Here is a 17,996-nt window from a genome sequence, read left to right on the forward strand (position 1 = left end):
GTGGTAAAGCATATGCAAACATTCTCTAGAGGAATGCCCATTTTGGTAGATTGAATCATTTCCCCTACAAAGATATGCTTAAGTTCTAACCTCTGGTTATGTGGGTAGGAGCTCACTTATAAATGGGATCTTCAAGGGTCCTATTAAGATGAAGTTGGACTGAAGCAGGTTGAACCTTAAGCCAATATGGTTGGATTCCTTATAAGCAAAGGAAATTTGGGCATGGCAGTAGAAGCCAGGGAAGGAGACAGGAGACAGATCTTGTGACAGAGGCAGAAACGAAGCTACCACCAGAATGCTACAGATTTCAGAGACGGCATGGCCATTTGATACCTGGATATTGAATTTCCAATGCCAAAACTGAGACAGTACATTTCTATTGTTTAATCCAGTCATTTGTGGTATTTGTTATAACAGCCCAGTAAACTAACATACCACTTAAACCCATGCCTCAAGGAATTCTCACAAAGTTCCAAAAACCACGAGCTAACAATAAAACAAAAATCAAGAACAAAGCAAAGATACTATCATAAGTGGGAGTCCACAGAAGCATCCCTTCCCAGCATCATACCCTTACATTAGATGATCTTTTTTACTTGGAATTTCTGCAGAAGTTTGAGAGGAACTTTATTGCTCAGGGTCCTTATGAAAACCACATGGTCTGTGAGACTTTAGACATTGGATGGCAACTGCTCTGAATCTTCCCCAAAGAAATGCTAAAGAGAATCCCTCAGAACACCCTGAGCAAGTTCTACCCTCGAGATTTTGCGAAGCATTAGGTGCTACTTCATCGCTGGTTCTTTTGAAATACTGATTCTGTTTTCTTTATTCCTTTTGCATTCCCCCATCCTCACCTTTGTGTTGGAGTTTACTGCGTCATCCTGTAATTAAAAACAAAGAATAGGTAACATTGTGCCAGTGTTCCAATATTTTAAACTGATAACAAACTTTAAAATATCTCCTATTCTGAAAGCGTGGATCTTCAGTGCTTTATTTAAAATAGCTGCAGGAATGGAGGTGAAGTTTTCTTATTAAAGTATAAATTGTGGTTTAATCACCTAATAATGTCTTTATTATTTGGGTCTCCCTTACCTCTCAGTCCTTTCAAGAGCTTCACCATCTGAAATTATTGCTTCACATTAGGGATAAGTTCATAATTTGAAAAAAAACCAAAAGGTGCTTCTGAGCACTTACCTCTAGGTTTGTGTGCTGGTCTAGACAGATGTTTTTTACTATCCACTTGCACTTTCCTACTTAATGACTAGATTAACAAAAGAAGTTTTCCCCTTATTTTTAGTATGTGTGAGTTGATTTTTTTCTTACGGTTGTCCCTCTGAGTGACGCATAGAATCATGCAACTTTTGCACAGCTGGCATTTATCTGATAATAATTTTCTTGCTTGAAAAGAATTAGGTGCAATAAAAAGAAAAAAAAATCTACATCTTTTCTACATTGTGCCATGCTAACAGTGGTTTACATTTCTAGAGTATTTACCAGAAGTTGAAGGCAAGGTAGGGAGGAGAAAAGTGACAACTCATGCATTTATGGATATTTTGTACTGTCTTAGAGAGCAGCTTTTGGAAGTACCCCCTTCTTGATTTCTGACCTATTTTTCAGCCTTTTCAGGGTAATCTTGTGGCACAAGTGATAGCATTTTAAAGTTTTTAGAGTTTTAGATCCTGTTCCTTCCTGATGGTAATCCCAAAACTATTTTCTGTGTAGTCTTGCCATCTCTACTGTTTGGTCTCTGTATTCTTTGTTACTTGAGTGCAATAGCAACTTTTGTACTCGGTACATTCCATCTTTAAGTTGTGTGAAGTTCATTACTTTTTTCTCTGAGGGAGTGGGGGCTATGGGGAAGTAAGCGTGATGATATTTTAATGTAGAAAATGTGACATCTGGATATAAAATGAAATAAATGTTAAATGAGAAGAAAAAAGAAAAGAACAATACTTCTTTCAAAATGATTGTATGGGATGTTATAAAAAAAATCTCCTAAATATTTTTCTCATTCAGGGAAAATTAATACACATTTTTAAACTTGTAAGTAAAAGTTATTTTCCTAATCTTATTATTGAGATTATATTAAAAATAAATATTTTTTCTTTTTCAGTTCATTTGATCCGTTCCAACTGATACCTTGCAGTTTTTTCAGTGAAGAAAAGCAGGTACTTTTTTGTATTAAATGAACAAACATGCCTAATGCCTTCCTGTCAGACACGATATACTGCTTTTAATATCTTTCTGTCTGTGCAAGACACTGGGTTAATCTGGAAATAAAAAAGTTTTAAATATAGTTCCTGTTTTTAATGAGCTTGCAATCTGGTAAAATGAGGCAGACATTTATAAAAAGATTGGACAAGTTTTGTGAAAGGTCAGATGAGTGATAAAGATGGAAAATAAGTGGAATTTCTCTATGTTGGAGTTGCACTGAGCCTTGATTAGTGGTGAGAAGTTGGTGGGGTTGGAAAAGGAGAAAAAAGGATATATTCCAGTTTAGGAGAACAAAATCTTTTATATATATGCCCCTCCATTTTTTAAATTTTTCTTTTATTTCAGGCGCCATTTCAGGTGAAAGTAGCTTCAGAAGCACTTTTAATAATGGATTTGGTAAGGATTATCTATTGTGTTTACTTAGTTATTCTGATTTCTATTTTTGTGTATTTTTATTGCAGGCATAAGAGAGAGTATGGAAGACCTGTATTTTGGATCTTAACTATCCTCTTTTACAAGGAATCTAAAAATAAGTCTTTTCTTTTGGAGAAAAGCCAAACAATTGCATGTTTCCATATTTTAGAGAAAATAAATTAATGTGAGTTTTTGCAGACTGTTTGTCATCATTAACCCTGTTTTCATTTTCTGATGTCCCTGTCTGCTGCCTTCTAGATAGCAGCAGTGTAGCACAACCCCTGTAATTTACAACAATTGTGTATTTGTTTAGGATGTTTTTCTATAGAGGGGCCCAGAGTGATTTTTACTTTTCATCCTTGTAATACCTTTTCTGAGTAGGGAAAGCAAGTGGTATCTTTATTGTTCAAGTGAAAAAGTGAACTATTGGAGTATTTAAATGTCTTGTTCAAAGCTTTTCAGCTGACAGTAAAAATAGTCCAGGAATCTAAGTTTCGGTGCACTTAGTCTAGCATGCTAGACTACTATGCTACTTTGTTTTTGTAAATCATAATTATCATATTGTGAATGACTCCTATGACAAGTGAGTTTTATTCTAATTTTTTTCAAGTGGGTTTCTGCATTTAGGCTAAATTTGACTATTTCTTTTAGCATGCTCATGTGTCTATGGCAGAAGTGATTGGTCTATTAGGAGGAAGATACTCAGAAGTTGATAAGATAATTGAAGTAAGTTCATAAGTTCACTGTTTAAAAAATTGTATTAATTATGATTTGTCCTGCTGCCATACAAAATATTTTATTCAGTAGCTATAATTAAAATACATACTTTACGTAAGTTTGAATGAGAACATGCAAATACAGAAATTTAAATCTTCCCAAGATTTAACATTCCTTATATTAAGCACCTGTTTCCTTTTGCCACCAAGAAAGAACACTGCCAGGCTCTGGATCCTCATTAACTTCTCTAATGAAAAGCTGCAGCTGGGTGGGCCAAAGTGGCTCAGCAGGCAGAGTACTCTCCTGCCATGCTGGAGACCTGGGTTCGATTCCATGTGCCTGCCCATGCAAAAAATAAAAGCTACAGCTCCTAAAGGGCCAGAAAATTTATACTAACTTGCAATTGGTACTTAGTATGCATCATTGTATTGAAAGTATCATAGATAAGAGTCAAATTAAATACTTTTGTACAGGTATTATTTGGGTTGACCTGGAAAACAAACCATTATTATGACCTTCTTTGAGTAAAAAAAAAAAAAATGTGTTCTGAATTCCTGGTGAACAGTCCACATTTTTGGAATATAATTCATTTGCAAGTTAAAGATTGCCTGTGATAAAGTCAGATAAAAGACTTTGCTCTGAAAGGCTTCAGTATTTATGTATGAAAGAACCAAAACATTAAAGTAAAAGAAGTAATAGGATTTCAGTATAATCATGTGTGGATTAATCTTTTGTAGGTCTGTGCAGCAGAACCGTGTAACAGTGTCAGTACAGGACTACAATGTGAGATGGATCCTGTGTCACAAACACAGGCCTCAGAGACCTTGGCTGTTAGAGGCTATAGTGTTGTTGGGTGGTATCATTCTCATCCTGCCTTTGATCCTAATCCTTCTTTACGAGATATTGATACACAAGCCAAATACCAGGTGTGTTTATAGGTATTATGTGTATATATTCTGTAAATGATTGCACATTCTCCCTCTCTTGACATTGATTTCTAGTAAATAGAGTATACTTTTTTTTTAGGCACCGGGAATCGAACCCGGGTCCTCTGGCATGGCAGGCAAGCATCCTTGCCTGCTGAGCCACCGTGGCCCGCCCTAGAGTATACTTTTTAATGTTTCTTGCTAAGTATTGCATTTCTAATATTCTTTGCATCTGGGGTTGTTGTTTTTTTTTTTAATAGTTGAAATACATCTAAGGTTTTCAAATAACATTTTTTTTTCTGATTGCAAGAGTAATACATGTTTACATAAACATTTGGAAAATCAGCTATTTTGTTTAATATAGACAAACTATGAACCTATCAGTGATAAGTACTCCCAGAGTTTTTAAAAGCTGGTAGAGGGCGGGCCGCGGTGGCTCAGCGGGCAAGAGTGCTTGCCTGCCGTGCCGGAGGACCCCGGTTCGATTCCCGGCCCCAGCCCATGTAAAAAACAAACAAACAAACAAAATATAATAAAACAAGAAAATGTTTAAAAATGTTTCCCTTTCTTCCTCCCTTCCTTCCTTCCATCCTTCCTTCTAAAAAAAAAAAAAAAAAGCTGGTAGAAACAATTAGTGAGTGTCAGGATCTAATTGAAATAATTGGAAGCATAGTATATTTTGTATCTTTGAATAAAGCGAAGTTTTATTTTATTGTGCAATTTTATATGTGAATGTTTTTGCCATAGACAGCTATTTGTAAATTATTACCATATTGATAGAGTCCAGCTGGATGGTGGTGAATATAATTAGGAAATATATTCATAGCAAAAATAGATTTTGCAGGCCAGGTGATTTTTTTTTTAAGCATCATTTCAGGTTGAGTTAAACATATTTTGGCCTGAAAAATTTAGAGTATGGAATGAATGTGAAAGACATTCATTTACTTGCTATGTGGATATAAAGTTTTTAAATGCCACCTTTTTTTGTTCCTCTTTTACCCAAAAGGTGTTAAAATAAGTTGGTTTGGATAAATATTGACTGATTGTTAAAGTTATATAAGTTAAACTTACTGTGCTTTTCTTTTAATTGTAGAGTTACTTTTCCAGAGGAGGTGCAAAGTTCATTGGAATGATTGTTAGTCCCTATAATCGAAACAATCCTTTACCTTATTCTCAGATTACTTGCCTGGTTATAAGTGATGAAATTAGCCCAGATGGCTCCTATCGTAAGTTTTCAACAGAAACAATTTCATCCTATTTTCTACCCTCTTTTCTTTGTATCTTATAAGTCAAGGAGCTAGCAACTATGCAAGACTATTTGATGGGAAAACCCTCAACTAAGAAATCACTGTTTGTGTACTGTCTAATACAGCTACCCTATTTCTCCGTGTAATACCCTTCAAGTACCATGGCAACTGGGCCAAAGCATTGAAACATGGAGAAAGGTTATGGTCAAGCAGTGTGTGTGCTAGGCATTGGAAATACTGCACTAAACAAACAGACAAAGACTGCTTTCATGGAAAAGTTATCATAAATGCAGACTGGCTTTCTCTCTGGCGTGTAAATCAAGAACAAGGAACATCATTTAATTTTTCATCGCCTCCCAGTTCGGAGTTAACAATAATAAATTTTTGTTATTTCTATTTTTATATCTCTTAGTTCCCATTCTATCTCAAGAAAGATTTTGTTTGGCTTAGCCCATTTTATGACTTGGTTACTCTAGGGTTTATGTCCACTTGTGGATCTTTTATCTATTACTGGATAGGAAATTAGTGAGCAGACAAGAAAAAAGAAAGGGATGTAAAAATGAGTGTGGATGGGAATGAAATGATTGGAGGTGATGGGCATTTCCAAGATATTTCCTCTCCTCCTTCCTAACCACTGCTCTCATTTAGGCCTTCATTATCATATTCCTGGACCACTGTTGCAGCCTCCTAATAGTTCTCCTTGACTCAAATCTTATCCTCCTAAAACTCTTCCCCACTATCTTTCTAAAATACAAATTTAGTCATATTACTCCCCTTCTTAAAATCCTTCAAAGGTAACGTGGGTGGTAAAATACAAGTTATTTATCATGGTATTCAAGAGCCTTCCTGTTGTCTTCCTAGCCTCATCTCATTAATTGATGCCTTGCATATGGTTATTCTAATATGTCTAGATCCAACAAAACCTTTCTGTTTTATGCTTCAGTACATTTGTTTATCCCTCTTTATCCTCTCCAGAAAGTCTCCTTCCCAGCCTAGCTGGTATTCCCTTCCTGGATGCCTGTAATCCTCTGGACATTGTCTCAGTTACAGTTAGTTTCCATGTTTCTCTTCCTCAGTAGATCATGCTACTGTAGATAGCTACAGTAGATACTATATTAGACTTATTTCCTACCCTCAGTTTCTAGCACAAAGCCTGACATAAAATTAGGTATTAAGTGAATATTTGTTTAATAAATTACTTTCTTGATGATATAACTCGAATTCCCTCTTTTTGGTAAAGACTTCCCAGTATTACCCCTATCTCATTCAGTAGTAGCCACTGTGTCTCCTTTGCATCTGCAACGCTTTTTCCTGCCTTTGTGGCTTCTTTTGTTTCATAATGTGATTTATCTGTTTATCAAGTCTTACTCAACTGTGAACACCCAAAGAGCAGGGACTGTATATTATTTGTCTTTGTATCTCCGTAGCACTTAATCGAGCCACAGAATAAATCCTTATGTCTGTGATCTATTGAATTTTGACAAGGGTGCAAAGATCTTACAGTGGAGAACGAACTGTCTTTTCAAGAAACGGTACTAGGAAAATTGGATAGTCACATGCAAAAGAATGAAGATTGTTGCTTACCTTACATCATGTATAAAAATTAGCTCAAAATGGATCAAAGACCTAAACTTAAGGGCTAAAAGTATAGAATTCTTATAAAGAAAACATAGGGACACATCTTCACAACATTAGATTTGTTAGTGTTTCTTAAATATGACACCAAAACCACAGGCATCAAAAGAAAAAATAGATAATAGACTACATTAAAATTTAAAACTTTTGTGCCTTAAAAGGTACCATCAAGAGAGTGAGAAAATAAAACCCCACAAGAATGAGGGAAAATATTTGCAAATCATATCTGATAAGGATTTAATATCCAAAATATATAAAGAACTGCTACAACTCAGCAACAAAAAGATAAACCATCCAATTAAAAAATGGGCAAAGGACTTGGATAGACAGTTCTCCAAAGAAGATATGCAAATGGCCAATAAGCACATAAAAAGATGCCTAATCAGTATCAGTATCATTATCATTAGGGAAATGCAAATTAAAACCACAGTGAAATACTATCTCGCACTAAGTAGAATGACTTATTTAAAAAGTGGAAAATCTAAGTGTTGACGAGTATACAGAAAAATAGAAGTGTTCATACATTGTTGGTTGGAACGTAAAGTGGAACAGATATTGTGGAAAACAGTTTTGCAATTCCTCGAAAAAGTTAAACATGGAATTACCACATAACCAGGCAATTCCACTTCTAGGTATATATCCAAAAGAATTGAGAACAGGAATTCATACAGATACTTGTACATTAATGTTCATAGCAGCATTATTCATGATAGCCAAAAGGTGAAAAACCCATGTCCATCAACAGATGAATGGATAAACAAAATGTAATACATTGTAAGTGAAATACTTTTCAACGATAAAGAGGAATAAAGTTCTCATACATGCTGTAACATGTATGAACCTCTAAAACATATTACATGAAATAAGCTGGGCACAAAGGAACATATTGTGTGATTTCACCAATATGAGATATATAGAATAGGCAAATTCATAGAGACGGAATGTAGATTGGAGATTAGCAGAAGCTAGTGGGAGAAGGACTGGGAAATTTAATGGGTAGAGAATTTCTGTTTGAGGTGATAAAATTCATTTGTAGAGAGAGAGTGGTGGTAGCTGTACGGCATTTATAAATGTAATTTATACCACTGAGTTGTATACTTAAAATTGGTTAAAATGGGAAATTTTGTTACATATATTTTTCCACAATAGAAAGTATATAAATATTGGATGGGATTAATGGCAGATGAAGTATTGCAGAAAAAAGAATTTGTGAATTTAAAGTCATAGCAATAGAAACTATCCAAAATGAAAGGAGAAAAAATAACTTTAAAAGGTGAACAGAGCAACTGTGCAGTATGAGACAAGAAGAAACCTAATATACATGTAATTGGAGTCCCTGAAGTGATGAGAGAGGAGAAAAATTATTTGAAGGAAATAATAGTCCTACATTTCCCAATTTTGCTAAAAACTAAGCCCACTGATAACAGAAGCCCAGTGAACTTCAAGCACATGAACATGAAGGGAACTCTACCAAGGTGCACCATTAAAATGCTCAAAAGCAGCTCTAAAGATGCTCTAAAGAAAACTTGAAAGCTGCAAGAGAGAAAAAATCATGTATATAGGAACAAAAATAAGAATGATGGAAGATTGCTCATCAGAAACAATACAAGCAAGAACACAGTGAACTACCTGTTGTTTTTTTTTGAAATACCGTTTTTAATATCACAGAGAAACTTAGCCTAAAATTTTGTACCAACGAAATATTTTTCAAGTGTAAAGATTGAATAACGCTTTTTTCAGACATAGAAATACTGAAGGAATCCATTACCAGCAAACCTACACCACAGGAAATTTAAAGTCCCTTTAGATAAAAAATGGTATCAGATGGAAATATGGATATATTCAGAAGAATACAGAGCACCTGAAGTGGCAGCTACACGGGTATATTAAAAGATTGTTTTATTTTCATCTTTCTAAAAGGTAATTGACTAGATAAAATAATAACAATATAGTATAGTGTTTATAACACAGATAAAACTGAAATGTATGGCTACAATACCACAAGGGCTGAGGGGGAGGAATGGAAATTTAATATGAGGTTTTTATATACTGTGTGTAAAGTGAACTGTGTGATGATTTAAAGAAGTATCTATAAACTAAAAAAAACACAAAAATAGCAAAACAAAAAGTAATAGTCAGTAAACCCAACAATAGAAAATGCAACCATAGAAAATCTTCAGTGGAAAAGAAGGCAGAAACAGAAGAATAATCAAGTGAAGAGCAGATGGAACAAATTGAAAACAAGTAGCAAGAACATAGGTTTAACTACTATTATCAATAATCACATTAAATATAAATAGTTCAAATCCTAGCTCTACCTTTAATAGTTATATGACCATGAACAGGTTATTTACCTTCTCTGTGCCTCAGTGTCCTAACCAAAATGGAGACAATAATGACAGATACTTCAAGAGGACTGTGGGAAATGTAATGGACTTCAAATATGTACATTACCTAAAGCCTTGCCCATATTAAGCACTAATATAAGTACTAACTGTGATGATGATATTAGCCTTTGGTAATGAATCAGCTAAGCTTTTCTTTTAATACACTGCAAACTTATACAAAGGTGTTGAAGGATATGTGAGAAATCTCTAAGGAAGCTTATCTTTTGGTATTTTTTTTTTCCTTTTTAACTGTAGATAGCATATCTACCGTTTGGGCTCCTTTCTTCAGAGATCAGCATGACAGCTTTGACTCAAATGTAGTTGCTGCCTTCCCAGACTTAGTCATGCCTTTTCTAACCTATTTCCTGGCTACTCTTAGATTAGCACCAGTGAGAAGGTGGAATGAGCGTGGATTCAGAACCACACTCATTTAAAATCCAGGCTCTGCCACTTTACTAGCCTAAGCAGATTGTTTAAACTTGTCTCAACCTCTGTTTCTTATCTGTAAAATAGGAATAATAGTGTCTGCCTTACAGCATGAAAAATATTATAACTAGGGTGACAATATGTTTTGGTTTGCCTAAGATAGTCCCGATGTAAGCCTGTTGGTTCTGGCATAATTATTAATAGCAGCCTCTTTTTCACTAAACACTCTCTTGGTTCAGACAATAAATTGTTACCATCCAACCTCTACAGTGCCTTGCATTGAATCAATTTTTATGAGGAGCTCAGTAATTAATATGCTTGATGGACCAAGTTCAGTCAGGCAATAAATATTTAATGAATGCTCGTTGTTAAATGTGCCATTCAGCTGGTCTGCTGCGCTGTGTTATGAAAACACTGAAGAGAATTTTAAGTAGTTAAAAAGAGATGGGAGATAAAAGAAAGGCTTGATGAAAATGTGCTTCTTTTTATGCGTTTCGTAGGTTTACCTTACAAATTTGAAGTGCAGCAGATGTTAGAAGAACCTCGGTGGGGATTAGTATTTGAAAAGACAAGATGGATAATAGAAAAATACAGGCTCTCCCATAGGTACGTACTGTGGTACATAGTTGCACATTTGCCGTGTTGTTCATTGAATTATGCTTTAGAGAAACTCCAAGTTAAATATAAAATTGTGATATATGGCATCAGTAATAGTTTATTACAAGCTAATTAGTTTATAGTATTTGTTTCATCGGTTTGCTTTCATATTTCTTTGTACAGCAGCGTCCCCATGGATAAAATCTTTCACAGGGATTCCGACCTGACTTGTTTGCAGAAAGTAAGCTGCCTTCATTTTTAATTGGTTTCAGTATTCACAGATTCTAAAGCTATTCCTCTTGATGCATTTTCCCATGATGCCTAATGCTTTGTGGATACATTTTCTGTATATTTCTGTATAGTGCTTTTCTCTTTCTAAAATTAATTTCTAGGAGATAATTAGCACTATATTTTGTTGCCCAAGCTTGCATATAGAAATATACTAACTACTTTAGAATAAATTTGTCAGTGTCAGTTGATAAATTTCTTAGCAGATTATTATTATACACAATGGACATTTTTCTCCTTGTATTAAATTCAAAAGCACCATGTTTCCATTTTTAGCGTTGACAATTGATCATTTTTAAGAATGGTGGTATAAATCTTGCAATTAAATTTAAGTGGTCATTTTATTTAACTTTCTGGTAGGAAATAAGGATTTTGAGTTACTTTATTTTTTCTAGTTTCACTTCTTTAATGAGTTAAGACCAGTTGACTGGCAGTGTTTTTTGTGTTTTGTAGCAATTTAGGAATAGAAAATTTAAATATATTATTTCTTGTTTTAATGTTTTATCCCTTTCTGTTACATTTACTTTTTCTCTGTGCTATTGAAAGATTAATTTGCTCATTTCCCAGAAAATAGACTAGCATCCTAATTTTGAAATAATAGACTCTGTGTTTGTGCATAGATTTTTATCCTACAAGATTGTCCTGCTTTGTAAAATGTAACTACTAAAAAGAGGAGCAAAGTCACCAGAATTGTCCAGAACATAAAATATCTATATACAATCCAAGTTTTGCCTCATTATGTAAAATTTAAAAAGAGCCAACTTAACCATTCTTCAACAGTGTTTTCCTACACTCTGGCTATCTAGTTAATAAACACAAGTTAATCTTCAACACTCATTTAAGAGGAGTGTTTCTCATTTGAGAATTAGGAAATGTGAGGTTTGGAGAGAGAGAAAGTAGTGAAATTAATAAGAATTCTCTTCTTATACTAGTACTTAAATATAAAACTTTTCTTTTCAACTAGCTTTTGGAATGTCTGAGGAAAACTCTGAGCAAAGTGACCAATTGCTTCATTGCTGAAGAATTCTTGACTCAAGTGGAAAATTTGTTCCTTTCCAATTACAAAAGCAAGCAAGAGAATGGAATGGCTGAAGAGAACTGCACTGTGGGTCTAAAGGAATTGTTAATGTAGTTATTTTTAAAATAAGATACTTAATTTTCGTAGTAGATTCTACTTTCGGAGTTATAACTTTGAAATTAGCCTAATTTTGTTAACATTGACACAACTTTGGTATTATTTTTTTCTCTAATCCACAAAACCTAAACTTTGCCATATAAATCATGTGAAAAGAGATACATACTTATTTTCATATAGTAATTATCAGAATGTTGTGTAAACCAGAGTCTGCCAAAATATTCTAGTCCTACCGTGGTCAGTAAGCAATGCAGTGGACTTTGAAAACTTGCAAGGATGGTGTGCTTTACTGTCATGTTCAGGTTGATTAGTGGAATGTGGTTGTAATTTTTATTTCTTTCCTGAGTTAGTCATTTATTAAATTCCATATTTGGTATTTCATAACTCACTAGAAGCACTTCCATTCTTTCATATGTTTTGGTAAGGTTTGTTTATGGTTGCAAATGAAGTATTGATGGGTGGACAAAAAATAGTTGAGAGCTATTGACTTAATAAATATAGCAACATATCATGGTGAAATGGGCAAAGCATGAATAGAAAATCTTAAAAGAGCAAATAATCAGAGGAAAGACCTAAAAGAGAAAATCAGATTTCCAGTTTTTTAATCATAGATATTTGCTTCCCTTTTATAACAGTTGTGCTATTGGATATGCCATTTTATCAGCTGTCAAACATTTTTAATGAATTTCACATATATAAAATAATTACAGTTCAATTGTATGTTCACTCATGTAAGTATGTATGATAAAACCTCATTTAACTGGATCACAGAAAATCATAGCTCTCGAACCATATATTTTTTTGTATCAGGAAAAAAGAGGCAGATTACAGTTAAGCTTGAATGAATCCTAGATTTACTTTTAAAAGCCAAAAAACCTTCTAGGACATACTATGTATTCAGCCTAGTTTCCCATACTTTGTGAATCTAGGTAAGAGGTCTGCAAACTTTTTCTATAATGGATCAGATAATAAATAATTTACACTTTGCAGGCCACATGCAATCTCTGTCAGACGTTCTTCTTTGTGTTTCTTTATAACCCTTTAAAAATGTAAAACCATTCTTAGCACGCGGTTCTTACAAAATAAAATGGGCTGTTGGATTATAGAATTAGAGAATTGTAAGCATTTGAATTTATTTTCAAATTGATGATGATGAGATGTTTCAAGTCTTCATTGCAAGGTCTTGTGTCATCTTTAGTCAACAACAAAACTTAAAATTGTGATTTTACACTTAAGTACATTTTCACTTAAAGTAAACAGTCATGCTACCTGATTTATTAAAATTTAGCAAATTTTAGTTTATATCCATTAACCAGAGAATTGATTTATATTTATTTTGCAAACTTTCCTGTTAATAACAAGTTTTATTAAACCTAAACTATGTTTGATTCTGTAATTTTGCCTTTTTGGGGTTATAATCATTAGCTAAGGAAGAATAAGGCAGTATTGAAAGTAGCACTCAGCCGATTTTAGTTGACTTGGGTGGTGGTGTCTCAGATTTTCAATTCTGGAGAATATACTTTACCTTGTCTGGGCCTAAGTTCTTTGTAACTGAGATTTAAAATAACTTCCTAGTATCTTTTTGGGGTCTAAAATTTTATGGCTCGTTCTGATTGTTTGACTAGTGACCTGGAATTTATATTTTGAGAATTATAGTTCCTAAATTATTTTCTTAAGGAAAATTGGTAGTATTTTCCATTACTCATTGCATTTAGGATAAGCAATGAAGCATAATTTATAAATCAGTTACTTTTAGGGGTAGAGAGTCTGTGGACTCTAGATCAGGAATCAGGAAACCTAAGTACTTATCCTAATTCTGAAACCAGCTTTACTGTATGACATTGATCAAATCATGTAACCTCTCTGGTCTTCAGGTTCATTGCCTATAGTTTAAGGATCTGAACGATATGATTTGATGTTCTCTTCCCAGTGCAGAAGGTTTGTGATTCTGTGAAAGATAGTAATTCATCATTTTATAACCTTATTTGTTGCTTTTCCTCATTTTTAATGAAAGGAACAGATACCTGAAAGTGGTATTAATTAGCTTTCTTGATTGACATTTCCCCATAACATTAATGAATTTGGGCAATGAAAATAATGGAAATTGTTAAAAGTTCTGTTCTCAAATGTCTATCTTTTTGCCTGCTAGTAGTTAATTGTATTTACTAACCAACCACCTTATCCATACTGTGAGGAACTTAAAGTTAATAATCTTCAGAGTTTGGGGGCCTTGAGAGCACAATTTTGAAAATATTTTTTGATGAGTTATTTTTTCTGATTATAGAAGTATGTTTATTTTAGAAAAATTTTTTTAAAATAAGAGAAGTATAAATAAAAGTAAAATTTTGCAATCTGGGGGTGCAAGGTTAGGGTAGTTCAGTGGTAGAATTCCCACCTGCCATGTGGGAGACCTGAGTTCAATTTCCAGCCCATGTACTTCCCAAAAACAAACAAACAAGCAAAGAAACAAATGAAAAACCAAACAAAAAGAAAAAAATTCAACGAATGATGCTGCAATAAGGGGATACTCACATGGAATGAAATGTGACCCCCGCCATATAGCATACAAAAGGAAAAATAATTTTTTTTGCAATCCTACTACCTAGAAAACCACAGTTAGCATTTTAGTATAAATACCCCTTTTTTTTTCTGACAGTATAATTTTAAAACATTAAAATTTATCTTTTTTTCCCTTCCTCTCCCATTCATTCTCCCTGCTTCCTGTTTTCTCTTATTATGTGGTTAAAATATATTTGCAACTACAGATACCCATATTTCTGTCACTCCTAACCTTATACTGCTGAGGGTAGTTGAAGCCAAGCCCTTAGAGAAGTCTGGAACTCAATAGGAGTATAACACTGGAAGTTCAGGAGTCAGGAACACAAATGATGCTTGTTTTTTTTCCTATGCCCGTTAATGTTTAAAAAAGTGAAGTAGGACATGAAAATATCCAGTTCTCTTTATTCTGATTCTCATCTTTCTATTACACAATAACTCTATAATAATGAGCTTAGTTTTTTTTTCTTTTTTGCCCAGGTTGGCTAATTAGTAAATCAGCACTAATACTTGCCCAGTATTATACCTAACTCTCTTTAAAAATCTGATCCTAAAGTAACATTCAGATAAAGAAAAATCAATGGTACAATTAACAAAATCAAACTTCCCTTCCTCCTCCCATTATTTTAGCCTTTAAGCCCTTCTTCTATAATTGTTTTAAGTGATCTTCAATTTCTGTTTCCTGAAAGTGGTTTGGCCTTACATTTGGGGATGCATTATGACTTTTGTGGGCCTTAGACACTTTTTCCTTTAAGGGCCCTTCCTCCATTAAAAACTTATATTCTATAACTGTTAGTTTAAAATGAATATATTAATATTATATGTTAAAACATTTCATGGGCCTCTGTGAGTATTTTGAGCTGGAGGGCTGTTCCTGCTATTCCTAATGGATAAGTTGACCTTAATATACTCTAATTATCAGTGGAAAAATAGCAATTACTATCCTCTCCTCTGCACCTGCCACAATATATCATAGGGCAGTTTGTCTCCCCAGACAAGAACACTGAAATTCCCACTACTGTATATCTATAGACTTGAACTTCAATCCTTCCCACTTAATCAAAACTAAAGGGTATTGCTTGGAATAATTCATCTCCAAAAATAGGAGAAAGGGGTCAATTTTAGTTTCAGGTAGACATTTTTATTCTATTCCTTAAACTTTAGTTTTAAAACTCATGCTGACCACTCTTCAAAGGGGAATACCCTATCACTTTTCTTTTCCTTCAGACTCTTCCCTTCATTGCTATTCCCTCTACTTCTTACCTCACTCAGCATACAGGTACAAGCTCATTCATTCTGTCATTTGTTGAAGGCTACGCATGAAAAATAGAGACGAACAGACCATTCATATTTACCCAAAGCTGTTCACTGCTGGCCTCTACCTTCTTTCGATAACTTTCCTTCTCACCCAGCAATGGGCTGAGATCTGTGACATGCAGACTGTAGGGCAGGGTCAGCATATATATACTTAAAAATATATGTATATTTTGGGGGGTCTCTGGATTGTATAGCCTCAACATGCCAACCTGAGCAGCCCTCCTGCCTTTGAATTTGCCTGCTTCCTTTTTATCTTGCCAGGTCTTAATGATGTGACCTGTAGGACTTGGAGGAACTGATAATAATCAGAATTAATGATGGGTTGATCCTCTGTCCTGTAGCCACTCCTGCCCTCATCCTCAAGCCAGCAACAGGAGTTCACTGATTGATTTCTCAGTAGAAATTTGGTCAAGAACCCAATTTCTCCCCTTTTTTTTTTTTTTAACCTATACCCTCCTCTGTCAATAGTTAAAAGACTAATTCTAGGGCCACACATTTAGGAAAATTTATTTCACCCAAGCACAAAGGAAAGTAAAATACAGTTTTAAAATCATCAGGTCCATCAGGATTAAGAATTTTACAAAGAAACTTGATATGCATCTCCAGTTTACCAGTAGTTTAATAGTTTTCTTGTATATTAATGCAATATTTTGCAATATTTCCAGAAAATCACCAGGGGAGAATAATGTAATATACTTTAGCTTATTTCTTGACCTTTTCTTAAATGGTTTTCTGTGTGATGCTCCTCCCAACTCTTTTTTTCTCAATTAACCAGTAGTTTGTGCTTTTTGTTATTTTCTGAATCTGTCTTTTAGGCACCTTTAATCCTTTCTGGAATAAGGTAGAAGATAAGTACATTATCCCCACTAAATGAAGAGCACCTAAATATACCCATAAGTGCTGTATGCTGAGGACTGTATTATATGAGAACTAAATTGAGGTGGTAAAATTAACTCATAATAGCTGGATGTTTTTATTTTCTTGCTTTTGGTGTTTATGAGTATATTTGTAAGAACTTTAATTTCAGGGGGAAAATGCCTGGTTTGCTTTCTCCAAGATTTCCTAGAGTAGCTTTTAGGAATTAAGGAGTCTATTAAATACAATTTCATAGTTTGTATTCCTATTTCATAGGTTATGTACTACAGAACATTTGCTTCACTTTTGATTTATAAAATGATATTTAGAGTCTAGCATGATTTAAATAGATAATATATCTTTAAACTTGTGGAGCCGACCTGTAAATTATGTGTTTTGTTTAGGCTATTGCATGATTATTGATAAATCTTTTGCTGTTGAATTTTCCAAATGTTATCAGTATTCATGGACTTTTCAGTAGGTTGAATTTTGAAATGTTCTATAATAAGATATAATGATTTAAACTATTTTATACATTTAAATAAGATGCCATTTTGTATATATCTTCATTAAAGAAGAATATAAATATTAGAATTTATAGAATTATGAAAGATTTTTTTCAAGTAATTGAAATTCCTCCCCCAATACCAAACTGTAATTGTACCATATTAAAACATACGTGATTTTAAATGTAGGGATTTTATCATGTAGTAAGCGTTAAGAGGAACCATGCCAGTGATTCATTTAAATAAAATTTAAAAAATAAAGTTGTGATCATGTGCTCCTTTACTAAATTGTTAGCATATACATGTTGAATATATATGTTAATTCAGCAAACATTTGTTGGGTATCTTTAGAGCCACAAAAGTGAGTAAATGTTGAAGACTGTTGCCTAATTAGTGGGGGAGCAGATAAGAGCCAACATTAGGAACTTATTAGAAATTAATATACAAGGTGGAATTGATTATAAATGCCTATAAGAGACTTCAAAGGTAATGAATGGTTTGACAAATGAGAGAATACTCTGGAATGTGATCAGTGAGATCAGTTTCTTGGGCAAGGTCGCCTTCTAATAGCCTGGTAGGGTTGGGTTAAATAGTACTTGGGAGGAAATGTTCCAGAGGTGACCTTGCCACTGGCATGGAGGTAAGAAAGAGAAATATTTAGAGAATGGGGAGAGTTTTTGGCTGAAGTGGGTATATGAAGTTATTATGAAAGTAATACAAATTCAGTCACCAATCTAAAGATTACTTAGGTATAAGTCAGTGAATATCTCACCTTA

The 17,996-nt window shown here is 33.9% G+C and overlaps 1 protein-coding gene across 6 annotated transcripts in view; it reads left to right on the forward strand.

The window, feature by feature from the left end:
- MYSM1 (Myb like, SWIRM and MPN domains 1) overlaps nt 1-17,481 on the forward strand; it is a 58,010-nt gene extending 40,529 nt beyond the window's left edge. For 5 of the 6 annotated variants that reach the window (XM_077149496.1, XM_077149498.1, XM_077149500.1 and 2 more), the window contains 8 exons: nt 2,114-2,168; nt 2,560-2,610; nt 3,280-3,354; nt 4,083-4,271; nt 5,365-5,497; nt 10,467-10,572; nt 10,747-10,804; nt 11,816-17,481. In XM_077149496.1, the coding sequence (XP_077005611.1) occupies nt 2,114-2,168; nt 2,560-2,610; nt 3,280-3,354; nt 4,083-4,271; nt 5,365-5,497; nt 10,467-10,572; nt 10,747-10,804; nt 11,816-11,983 (835 nt within the window). In that variant the 3' untranslated portion in view covers nt 11,984-17,481. The remainder of the gene's footprint in view (nt 1-2,113; nt 2,169-2,559; nt 2,611-3,279; nt 3,355-4,082; nt 4,272-5,364; nt 5,498-10,466; nt 10,573-10,746; nt 10,805-11,815) is intronic. The other variant, XM_077149497.1, reaches the window with a different exon arrangement.
- The last annotated feature ends 515 nt before the right edge of the window (nt 17,482-17,996 follow it).

The sequence above is a fragment of the Tamandua tetradactyla genome, chromosome 2 (genome assembly GCF_023851605.1).
Source record: "Tamandua tetradactyla isolate mTamTet1 chromosome 2, mTamTet1.pri, whole genome shotgun sequence".
NCBI classification, from domain to species: Eukaryota; Metazoa; Chordata; class Mammalia; order Pilosa; family Myrmecophagidae; genus Tamandua; species Tamandua tetradactyla.